Here is a 12,693-nt window from a genome sequence, read left to right on the forward strand (position 1 = left end):
TGAGTAAATCATGATATTGCACTATCATTACATTCTATACAAATGATTTCCACAGGGCTACCAACCCACATCCAACATGGGGAACAGAGGGAGGACAGTTCTATAACACACCATCAGATTATGTCACAAGGATGCAACTGTTGAAACAAATACTACAATATTCCAGCCCTCCAGAGCATCAAGTCAAGTTACAAACACAGTGTAAAATTCAACAGTTTGGCACTGCCGAGTGCTGGCGATAAATATAGTACAAATGTTCATGCTCTGGAGTGAACAATACTTTAAACAATAGTTTATCATATTTCACATATATCATACAGTTCAATAGATAATAAACAACAATAAAATCTGTTGTCAGCATGATCTGCTGAATAATACATGTGCACATATGCACCATCTTAACACTGTACAAGTTGAACATTATACAATATCTGCATATATTATTATATCTTAGAGGGTAGTCCATTCCTACCAGATTGGTGTGGAGGCGTACTGGGCAATGCCAAGATGCCAGCAAGTGAGGGAGCGAGCTTCATGACAAGCATCGCAAAGATAGGAAAGATCGTGGGCCATCATGAAGCTGCACTGACCAAGCTTCTATAGGCACAGGTGTTCGGACATCTTTGCAAGCCGTCAATGTCATTTGTCACTGCAAGGCCATGCCCTTAACGTCATTATTTCATTAAAACTCTTAGAATTGTATGTTCACATCCTCAGCATCAATCATCATGTGGTTGGCTCAGCTTTCAGTATCACTTTCAGTCCGGATCTCAGCCAGACCAATATACACTTGTAAGAAGTCGTTTCACTCCTAATAGCACATCACAACTTGACTTCAGCTATGTATTGCCATTGCTTTATACACAGTTTTATCACATGGCCACATGGTCTGATGGGCGTGGCCAGCAAAGTAGATGAGGCGCATTCCATGGGATGCAGCACAGCAGCAGTATTGGACTTCTATTGCCTGGCAATGTATCATGTACTCCTTGCATGAAGTACTGTATGTGACTGGAAGGAGACAAGGCATCTCATAGTGAGGTGGACAGAGCTTCATTCAGCTACTCCTCGGGGATTGTTCTGGATACTGGTCTCTGTCCATCAAGGCAATGATTCTTGAGCAGCTGTAACAGAACAGATAGGGCTGTAAGTATCCTCGTTTCATCAAGCCATTGAGAAGATTTGTTTTAAAAATCAAATAAGAGGACAAAGTCTTCAAATCTCCCTTTTTCTTAAACACTTGTGAATTTGTAACTTTACCCAGATCTAACATAAATCAAAGTTTCCTTAACGATTTTTTTTTAATTAAACAAGCATTTTGAATGAGGTGACATAATAACATTAATCAACACTGCATCCAAAACAAATCAACATAAAACTTTCCATGACCCTGGGCCCAGCAATCAAGAATGTTTCAAATATTTAAAAATCCTCACTGCACAAGTTCTCGAACTGCTGTGATAAGCACTGACCTCTAGTCTTATTTGCAGATTCTATAATTTGCATGAGGCAGCGTCCAAACTCCTCAATGACCATCCTCTCCTGAACCACTGGGGGCATCTTCATTCGCTCAGCTTCCTCGGCCTGGGCAAGGAGACATGCACAAGTTGCCTCGGCAACTTCCGTCGTGATCAATGTGTACGGCAATCTGAATTAATAATGTTTTTATGATAGCACACCATTATATCACCACAGCTATGCCAAGCAATTTAAAGAGGTATACATAAATCTTTGCAGCAAGAGCTGAAATTATTTAGTTCTGAATAATGCCACATATTCACACTTTTACAACACAATTTTAAGTGTACTTATCGGAAATTAGCCAAGATTTTGTCATTCAGAGGCTTAACCTACATTGTCATTGACAAGTGTCCAACAGAAACTGGGCTAACTACTCTCAAAACGTCTGAAGCACTTAAAACTTCTTAAACCCATTCTTAACACATTGGCTATGATAAAAGTTAAGAATTCTTAATTCTTAACGTTTGAGAATAAGGGCCCACTTGCACAAAGCGATCTTTTTGCTACAACTATCTTAACCCAATGTTGGAGAATAGGAGTTACAATCATTTTAGTGCCAAAATCGCGTTGTACAAGCGAGACCTGGTGTTGTTTGCTATTTACATGCAAGGCAAACTTTCTGTACTTGACCATGTCCTATAAATAATCGATACCAGCAAAACAAGCAAAGAGAAATGTGCCATCAGGGTACAGGTTGCTGGGGACCTGTTCCATTCTACAGTTGGCCCATTGATTTACCCATGAGCAGAGCTACATCATTTTGAGCAGAGGCCAAGACAATTTCAAAATACGCATTCAAAAATAATTATTACAAATCAATTACAAATTTAAAATGTTAGATACGCAAAAGGACTAAAACATATGCATAGTGAATATATTTTTATAAATCGCCTGCATAATGAAAAAGACATTGATTGCTATCAAGTTGTACTGTTAGTATAAGACTAATGTTGTACTGTCAGTATAGGACGAGTGATAATTTATTAAATCTTTTCCATTATATTTAAGTTGGTTTTGATTATGTATGACATGAGGCAGTACATACTTGCTTAGTAAACTTACTAATCCACATATACTTAGGTAAGCTCTGTTAAGGGTATGTTGTGTTGATTCCTACCTCTCCCCACTGGCTGATGACAGTGGCGGTTTTGACGGGAGGCCAGACATCTGGGAAGACAGTTTAGTTTTAGCTGCTGTCTGCTGTTGCACTCGAACTTCCGCTGCATCAGCAAGGTGCATGAGTGTTTTCCTCTCCGGGCTCTCTTCAAAGTTCTTACAACCAACACACTTGCATATACTGGAGCACATAATTTTTGCCTGGAATCAAATGTAACAAAAACATATGCATCAACAACACTTGACAAGCGATTCCAGCCCATTCTGATCAAATTTTACATAGTTTGAAATAGAATTTCATCATGTTTCAATAGAACAAATTATTTCACACAACATCTAAGACATCTGTCTTTATCAAAGGTAAATGTAAATCTATACTCATTCACATGTACCCATATAGCTATCTTCTTCCAAGTTTTTCATTTGCCAGATAAAGGAGTAAGAATATACTCCAAAATGTAGTGTTCTTCATACAGAAGTTGACATCTATACCCTTACATCTTAGTGAGTGAGTGAGTTTAGTTTTACGCCGCAGTCAGCAATATTCCAGCTATATGGCGGCAGTCTGTAAATAATCGAGTCTGGACCAGACAATCCAGTGATTAACAACATAAGCATCGATCTACGCAATTGGGAACCGACGACGTGTCAACCAAGTCAGTAAGCCTGACCACCCCATCACATTAGTCGCCTCGTTCGACAAGCACAGTCGCCTATTATGGCAAGCATGGGTTGCTGAAGGCCTATTCTACCCCAGACCTTCATGGGTCCACTTGCATCTTAAAATCTATTCCAAATAAAAGTCTCACAGACATTTGCAGTGTATGAAATAAGCCAAAAGCGCATACAATCAGGGCCAGTGAACTCAAAATGTTACCAGCCAAAATCAAATTTAATCAGACCAGACAATCAAACGAAAATCACTCAGTGGTATGGAACAGATCATACACAAATTTTGCGAGACCATCGGGCTGGGCAGCTGTAAATGTAGCCTGTCCATATGGAATCTAGCCCAGCTACAGGCAGTCAGATGGGCCTTATTTCATACACTGACAATTAGTGTTATGGGGATAAATGAAAGATACTAGCTCTGAAACAATCTTTAACAATGTCCTATCGCCAACCTCACCTCGTAGCATTCACAGTAATTCTTCAGACAACCAGATCTCTTACAGTTACAGCCTTTATTGTGCCGTCTATCACCATCGACTTTGGCTATGAAAATGACAAACAAATGTTTTAAAACTTGACTTCAATACAAGTTATAGCAAGGACATGAGGCTGCAATAAGTGGGTGTGGTCAAACCAAGGCCTCTCATTGGTCGATGCTTGCCATTGTCCGCCACTTGTTCCAAGATTGTTTAGTTCTGGGTCAAAATCGGCTTTTAGTAGAAAACACATAATGAACTGGTAGGTGTCATGAGTGGTGATAGATAGGCCAATCACCCATTATTATGTTTAGATTAAATTTTAAATCAATTGCATGCGATGGTAGCATAGCGACTGGCAAAGCAGGTGGGTGGGGTACACTGAAGTGTCCGGCCTTGTCTAGATATGTTGTACTGTGAAGCATTTCAAGTCAGGGGTCATCTCAAAACTTGCATATTTTCTCTAAAAGCAATCTTTAAGCCTCGTAATGACACAAGCAGCTGTGTTAGTGATATGCCAATACAAATAAAAGCACATCAACTTACATGTTTTTCCTATCTTTGGATGGAAAGCCATAGGGTTTCTATCAAGACATGACTTGATTGCTCGAGAGCGTTCTTCTTCATGCTCCAGGTTATTGGCACAATTTGTACAGTTGCAGTTGTGACAGAATTCTCCATTTGCAAAACAATCACAGTATCTGTGGACAATTTGAACCAGTGAGACATCAACATGAACATGACCCTACAGGCCAAATAATAGTTACACTTAAATAATTAACATTATATAAATGTAATGTGACATATTTTTAATTCTAGATTAAAATTTAAATGTCTTTGTCACCTGCAGCAATGTTTCAATGACTGTGGCCATCTATCAAGCCTGGGCCGGATAATCACCAATGTTACAAGCAAGACACAGCACTATCAAGAGATGACGATAAATCTCGACACAGAGACTGAATGCTAGATGCACTGTTGCTTCTCGTGACAATCATAGGTTGTAGGGGCTTGTAAGACTTTGACTACCAAAAAACTTCTGTAATTAACAAATCAGACTTAACCACACAAGCAGTACTTACAGCTTTAAGCACTGAGATTTTGTACAGTTACACGGTTTTCTTGGCCGAGCACCAGTAGCTTCTAGTGTTGTTGTTCTGGAAAGCAAAGACAGGAAATGTTAAAACTCATGGTGGGTGTCACACACGGAAACAGACATTAAATGATCCCTCTGGATGTAAAGACAAGGTTCCAGACTGAGAAACACGATGGATATAAGTAAGTTTCATGCCATGTCCAAGACATCACACTCACTTGCTGACAGAGCAGATTAGAGGACAACTATTCTTTATTGTCTGGGCATGACATTTTAATGCCTGAATGTACTGTTTTCCATAAAAGAGCCAATAACTTCAATAGAAGATAACAGATGTATGAATGACATGATATAACTGTTAGCGATACAGCTTCCCACTGGCGAGTTTTGCAGTTACCATGGCAGCGGGTATTATTTTTTCCAGTTGTCACCCTCCTTAGAGGCGTGACACGGAAACTTGATAAAGTGTTACTGTGCAATGAAATTAAAATACTTAGCGTGAAGGTAAGCTATACATAATGACAGTGCTGTATGAAGAAATGACCACCAACAAATCATGATGGCAATACTCTTTCCAGAACACATAACAGATAGATCCCAGCAGCCATGGATTCAGCAACTGATCAGACCAATTGGACACACTTGTTATAGCCAGTAATGATCAATGATGTATGTTTGCACATACTAAAAAGGTCATAAATCCTGCTACACATTATAGACAGACTGGAACGCCCTGCTACTCACCCATTCAGTGAGTTCCTGGCCAGCACTGATGCAGATACAGAGGGATCACTACTGGCTATAGGAATGTAATCTCTCTGCTGCGTTTGTTGGGACTGCTGAGGCGCCACCTGTATCGTCTGCTGTTGTTGCTGTTGCTGCTGCTGCTGCTGCTGTGGTTGACTTGACTGGTTTGACTGCTGCATCTGCTTTTGAATCTATAAGTGAGTGAGTGACAACAAAAATACACTTAACAAGTGTTTATAATACCTAACTCTACTAACTATTCTATATAAACTGATGACATACAGTTTGGATTTCATAACCAAAATACCCCAATGTTTACCACTAATATGGCATTGTTCCCGGACGCTAAAGAATGAAACATTCATAACATACTTACTACTTCTAATATACCAGATAATGTACCTGAAATGACTGGGGTCTGAATAATCACCAACTGCAGGCTAAACACAACAAGTGAAGACACTGGCTGCAATGTTTCATTGCGTTTACATAGGTTTGAAAAGTGGCCTAAATGTTGTGGTGACCTTGAAAATAAGGTCAAGGTCACCAAAATCTGAGTAATCCTACGATATAAGCTGTCACAAAGACTGAGGAAATTGGGTACAGTAATGCAGATATAACCCATTGCTTGATGTCCCAGTCCAGTGTGTTTTTCTGTTGGGCTAGCAAATTTGTATATCATGCCATTCCAATGCTGATTGAAAAAATCAATAAGAAAATCAAATCGTCCAGTATACAGTTAAAATTATAGCAGGGTATATAAACAATTTTAAAGTTATTTCCACCACTGAAGTGCGTAAGGTATCTCGTTGACAGAAGTTTGAAAAGTGTTCAGAGTGTCATGGTAACCGTGACGATAAGGTAAAGGTAACCACCTAAATCAACTAGTGTAATCCTCCAATGTAGGTGCTTAGCAAATTTGAAGACAATTTGGGTACAACAGTGCATGAGCTATTGCGTTAACAAGAGTTTGAAGAGTGGTAAGCGTCATGGTGACCTTGAAAATAAGATCAAGGCCACCAAAATCGACTGGTGTCAGTGTAATCCCCCTATGAAGGATGTCACCATATTTGAAGACACTAGTCACAACGGTTCATGAGATATTGCATTAACAAGAATTAGGTCATGTACATACCCTGATTGTGGGTTTCTGTTGATCAAGCAGCATTGGTTTTAAACTCTTTCATTTTAAAGTAGTAAAGTCTCTTTTGGGCATCAGTTCATATCACATTTCCCTGCACATACTAGAATATGCACCAACCAAACCATGGACTCATGCTTTCCTATACAACTAAATAGTCATCTACGACAACTGGCCACTCAGTTACCCAAATACCTGTCATACTTTAGCTTCAGGAAGTTACAATTCAAATCCTAAGGCAAGACAATAATCTGGACAATTCAAAGCAAAGGTCAACATAAGATGCAGTATGTGGCTTCAAACAAACTTTGAAAATGAAAGCAAAATATATACGGGAAACTTGCAATAAAAAATCACTAGACATGATATTTTTATTGCTGTTCCTATTATGCTACCTGTTATTCAACTAAGCCGGGAAAGAGCAATCAGCTGTGCACGAATGTTTTGGTCCAATGTACCAGTGATACAGGTAAAAACGATCCGATAATATTACATCAAAGAATTTCTATTCCATTATCAGAATATTTTATATATTAAGCAGTTGTTGTAACAGATATATTATATATTGCTATCAATTTAGTATATAATGCATGTTTTCTGTAAACATATTTAACATAACAATGAACACAGGCCGTTACCTGTCTGGATACATTTTACGTACTAGACAGTTTGACAGGTTGTAATCCATTCGTAGTTGCTCAGAATAATGTGAAATTGGTGCTATCGTGGTAGGCGAGAAATACGGACACTCACGAATGTGGTAAGCGGAAGTTGTATGCGCATGGAATGGAGTAATGTCATTCTCTCACGATGTCTCCATTGTTTCCGTCAACAGTTTTAATGAGTAAAAATGGGATTGAATATAATCAAAGAAAATGTGTTTTCTGACACCATACGTTCTCAGATGACTGCATTTAATAGCACAGTGTGTTGCATCACAGCCGACATTGTAAGTACTGATCCTAACTCTTGTCTTTATTAAGTTACTATGACGATGTTGGTAAATTATTATTGAGAAAACCCTGCATGTTTTAAGCATCTGAAACACAATAGATATGTACAATAATCACGGCCAGTTGCATCCGCAGTGATTTTCACTAATTTGCGTTATTTACCAGAGTGTAACAGTAGATTTGTTTATATTCGATTTCGTGAAGGAGTGTGATCTTAGTTCAACTTTTTAATGGGAGCTATGGATTACCCCCTAGTTTAACCGAATCTGCGGTATCAGGAAGCGCATTATGGCAAGGGATGACTGTATTCACATAATTTATTTTACAGAATAAATTACACAATACTTATCCTGACTCATGCTCATTATGCTTATATCCTCCCTCTATGTGAAGATAGTGGAACGCCAGAAATGCCTTGAAATTCTTTACTAACTGAAGTGGACGTACATTATACTCACACATCTAGAGCCTCCCTTTCCTGCCAATACGGTTACATAACAAGCCATGCTTGCCACTCTCTCTCAATCTCATAAGCTTGACACAAGAATTACAGTGAAGTGTCCGTTGGGTGGGCTTGACACCATGAGTCAGGATAAGTATAAAATATCAAATTTTATTCAGACAGTTTCCCTTATCCTGACTCATGCCTACTAAGTTTACAGAATCTGATGGAAACAGTGGTGGGTCAGGCCATGCTGAATTCTGTTGACTGCCATATGAGTATGTCCAGTACTTCCCCCCTTCGGGAACTATAATGGTCAAAGTTTGGTCCTGTTCGTCCAATATTCATATGTGAGATGGGTGAGATTTATCATGATACAAGGTGCGGGTAGGTCTAGATAGCGCAAATATAACTGACTTTGCTGCTCTAGTCAAACATCCTTGATGTCTCTAGCAGGCCTTGATCCACACATGAAGTTTGATCGATGTTCGATTGCTGCGTGTTTGTTTGGTGTGCTGATGGACAAAGTAGGTTCTTCCACTCTGTTAGTTTCAGTATTGGTTGTCCTAGTTCCTTGTTGAGTGCTAGGAACAAATCCCTCGCTGGCCAATAAGGTGCAACCAAAATCAGTTGTATCAGCATCATCTGTTTTGTTTTCCTGATGATTTTCAGTAGAAGTACAGGAAAGGGGAACACGTAAGCTTTCAGTCCTTCCCATGAGATGCTGAGAGCGTCTGTTGCCCATGCTGACAGATCCGGTACAGGAGACATATACATCTACTTGTTGAACCTTGTGGCAAATAGGTCTATTTGAGAGGATCCAAATGTTTGACTAAAGTCTCGCAACGTCGGAGATGGTTGAAGAGGGCGTGACAGAAGGTCAGCTGAGATGCTGCGTGCACATGGGATGTGACATGACTTCAGGGGGAGGTTCAAGTCGTCGACAATGTCGAAAAGTTGAAATGCAGTGCGTGAGATCGAGTTGATCCTTGCTTGTTTAGGTAGAATGCTAGTGTGGAGGTTTATGTATGAACAATGCTGTCGACCAATGCTATACTGTGTTCATTACAGCTTTCATCACCAGGTGATTGATATGAATGCATTCATTGCTTGACCAGATTCCTGCTGCCACCATGTTATTTAGGTGGACACCCCAACCTTGTAGCGACGCATATCCATAGAGACAGTTGTTGTAGACTTGCATCAGCAAGTTCATGCACAGACATTTGATCCGGGAGTCAACCATAGTAGATAAGGTCTCAAGATGTCCGTCGGCCCTATCCAATCCGAGGTGTTGAGGTGCTGAATCAGGAACAGTTGTAATGGGCGTAGTTGTATATGTCCTCTTCTGGTCAGATAATCGCTTTTATTCTGACCCACCAATACTCTGTGACGACAATGTGGTTCAACAGGGTGATGAACTGAATCCCGAAGAACTGAAGATCTTGCTGTGGCTCAAATTCCGATTTCAATAAATTCATCAGCCATTTGAGTTCAGTTAGTCAGTAAATTCTAATAGTAGTCTGAGTTAACATCGTCCAGGTAAAAGGCACTGCAAATTCCCTGCCAATGTTGGTAAGTGACTATCGGCTTGGTGACCCGAATAAATAGCCACAGGGCCGAAGATACTCAAAACAGCATGACCATCCATTGATAGTGCTGACCATTGAGAAGGAAACAGAGATGTTTCCTGGAGTCCGGATGAATCGGAATGTGCAGGTAGGCATCTTGTAGATTGATGCTAGAGCAGATAATTCGCTGGACAGATGAGATGCCGCAGTTGTGGTAGATGGATCATTCTGAACCATTCTGTCTTCAGTAGATAATCCTTGTTGAACTCCTTCATGTTGTATATGAGTCGAAACTTTTCCTTGGAGTTTTTCTTGGGAACCAGACTGATTTAGGAGTAAAATCCTGGTGATAGTCGATCTAGATGTAATTTTTCAATTGTGCCTCTCTCTAGTAGAGATAATATGGCTTTGGCTAACTTGTCTTGTTGATCCCCGGCATACACGAAGGGTATGGGGCTCTTGTGAGTGGTGGTATTGCCTGTAGTTGGATCTTGTAGCCATCTCGTAGGATGCTCATGACATGATCATTTTTGAGAGGTCCGTTCCTATCTATTTCCAAACTTGTTCATGAATTTGACGAGAACTAAGCCTTTTGCCAACACCAAAATGTTTTCTCAAAGCAAATGTGCGGGAAAGGAGGCATTTTGTTGACAGTCTGACCAGCAAATCAAATTGCTTGTTTTGATCATGTTATATTCTCAGGAGTATTTGTTGTTTTTAGAACGTTTTCACAACATATTACATTTACAAAGCTTTAATGACTGCTGGCATATTTAAACATGTTATTAAACTTGTGTTTACATAATGTATGCATCCATGCTAAAACTATTATTATGCAGCAAGCCACTACCTATACTAGAAGAAAATGCTCCCTCCCTCTGCAAGCTATAAAGAGACTCGATTTCCTACATTACGGCTGCGAACACGAGCTTACTTGGAGGTATTTACAAATCTTGTATGACCACCAATTATTTTTACTATTTACGAAGATAGCATACAAATGACATCAATTGGATTTTTTGTCAATCGATTATTGAAACTTGAGTGACAAACGATCAATAAGCCGATTATTTGATTGATCAGTGCACCACTAAGACACACTAAGTCAATGTGTCCAAAATATGTGAAAATTTCTAAGTTTCAACAAAATTTTACATAATGATGATAATAATTACAATCCAAAAACCAAATACGACACAATTTAAATTATTGAACCGAAATAAAAGCAAAAGCTTATTATTACTCTATCGGGACCCGAAAGTGCCCCCAGCCATCCTCATCGGACAATGAACGAGACAGTGACAAGCATGGCTGGTCATATGAATGTACTGGCAGGAAAGGGAGGCTCCCGATGGGGGAGTGTATTGTACATCTGCTTCAATTAGAAGGGCGCTTCAAGGGATTTGGGGTGTTTTGGTGGCGGTCTGTAAGTAATCGAGTATGGACAAGACAATCCAGTGAACAATCTGTGCAACTGGGAATCGATAACACGTCAACCAAGTCAGTGAGCCTGACCACCCGATCATCTTAGTCGCCTCTCACAACAAGCATAGTTTTGCTTTTGTGGCAAGCATGGGTTGCTGCAGGCCTATTCTACCCTGGACCTTCACAGGTCAGTTCCAATGAGATGATTAAACGTGACATCTCACCTGAGTGACATAGGTGGCAGGAACCAGGGCAAAGCCTTGTAGCCCCTGGATGTTGCCTCCAGCCGAGAGGATGGTGGCACCTGATGGCAGAGCAGTCACACCCCCTTGGGTAGACACCTGCACACTGTGTCGCAGCTGAGACAAGTTCTGGTTTGTTGCTGTCCTCACTGTGTTCACTGTGTTCGGGGCTGGGAGCAGGATACGCTGCACATTCTGGGAACCAGCAGAAACCCCAGACTTGGCTACCTATGGAGACAAGATCAAAAGAGGACCTCTAAGTGCTCACTGAAGGGTGCATCTTGAAATTATACACTATAATCTATTTTGAACATGAAAAATAGGGCCTGACACCTTAGCTCACTTGCGTAAGTGGTAAAGAGTTTAAATGCAAACAAGGATAGACAGACACATGACAAAATACTGCTGTCAGAACTGAGATTCAGATATTTTCCGCACAGACACTGGAGACAAAAATGCAACACTTACATCTGAATGGAACTATTCATGATGTTATGCTGGGAAAGATACAAGCCAAAAGTTCAGCTACACTAGTTTGGCAATTTCAGAGTATATAGGATAAAAAATATACACAATTATTTCAACAAAGATAAAATAAACGTCAACGCATACAAACAAGCTAATAGCGTACAATATATGGTGAGCACTACTACTGAAGAAAAATGTAAAGTTTCATAAAGTAATTGTCCAAGAAGGGTGTTTCAAAGTGGTCATTGAAACGTTCAAACATATTCAAATGTCGTCAGTTGAGGTAGCAACAATGTGGAGTTTCAGTTTCAATGGTCAAGAGGTTCAAAGGAAATGCATAAGTTAATTTAGGAAAATGTCTAAAGTATAGGTCAAATAAATGCCTGAATATTGATAAAAGAAGTACAACATATATATTTCAGTCCACGGCACTTGAAGTAGAAAGAGAAAATCTCACAATTATTCATTTACAAAGACAACTGCATATGTACAAACACAAACAAGTTAAAAAGCATCCTGATAGAGAGATCTGTTCATGTATAGAGGCATTTGTACCAGTTGTGTTGACTGTACAGGGAGGGTTATCTTCACTTGGGAAGTGCTGGGTTGAGAAGCAGTTGTCAAGGTAGCTGGGGCAATGGGCCGCCCTGTCTGTATCACCTGGGTAACGGTTGTGGAGGGTTTTGACACTGGAACAACCAAGTAAATAAATAATAATCAGATGATTACAACATACAGAACTAGACTTGTCTAGTGTCTACTGATATTCTCTGTATATAAAGAACATTGCTAGAATTGTTCACACCCCAGTGTTCAGGCACAC

The 12,693-nt window shown here is 39.8% G+C and overlaps 1 protein-coding gene across 2 annotated transcripts in view; it reads right to left on the reverse strand.

Moving 5' to 3' along the window:
- The window catches only part of LOC137283408 (protein lin-54 homolog), a 24,474-nt gene continuing 11,781 nt past the window's right edge, over positions 1–12,693 (reverse strand). Inside the window, exons 4-12 of one of the 2 annotated variants that reach the window (XM_067814878.1) lie at positions 12,426–12,559; positions 11,385–11,630; positions 5,626–5,807; positions 4,868–4,942; positions 4,332–4,486; positions 3,767–3,852; positions 2,639–2,838; positions 1,473–1,648; positions 1–1,124 (exon numbers count right to left, since the gene is read on the reverse strand). In XM_067814878.1, coding sequence (XP_067670979.1) covers positions 1,102–1,124; positions 1,473–1,648; positions 2,639–2,838; positions 3,767–3,852; positions 4,332–4,486; positions 4,868–4,942; positions 5,626–5,807; positions 11,385–11,630; positions 12,426–12,559 — 1,277 coding nt within the window. In that variant the 3' untranslated portion in view covers positions 1–1,101. Of the gene's footprint in view, positions 1,125–1,472; positions 1,649–2,638; positions 2,839–3,766; positions 3,853–4,331; positions 4,487–4,867; positions 4,943–5,625; positions 5,820–11,384; positions 11,631–12,425; positions 12,560–12,693 lie in introns of both variants that reach the window. The other variant, XM_067814877.1, reaches the window with a different exon arrangement.

The sequence above is a fragment of the Haliotis asinina genome, chromosome 5, assembly GCF_037392515.1.
Source record: "Haliotis asinina isolate JCU_RB_2024 chromosome 5, JCU_Hal_asi_v2, whole genome shotgun sequence".
NCBI lineage: Eukaryota > Metazoa > Mollusca > Gastropoda > Lepetellida > Haliotidae > Haliotis > Haliotis asinina.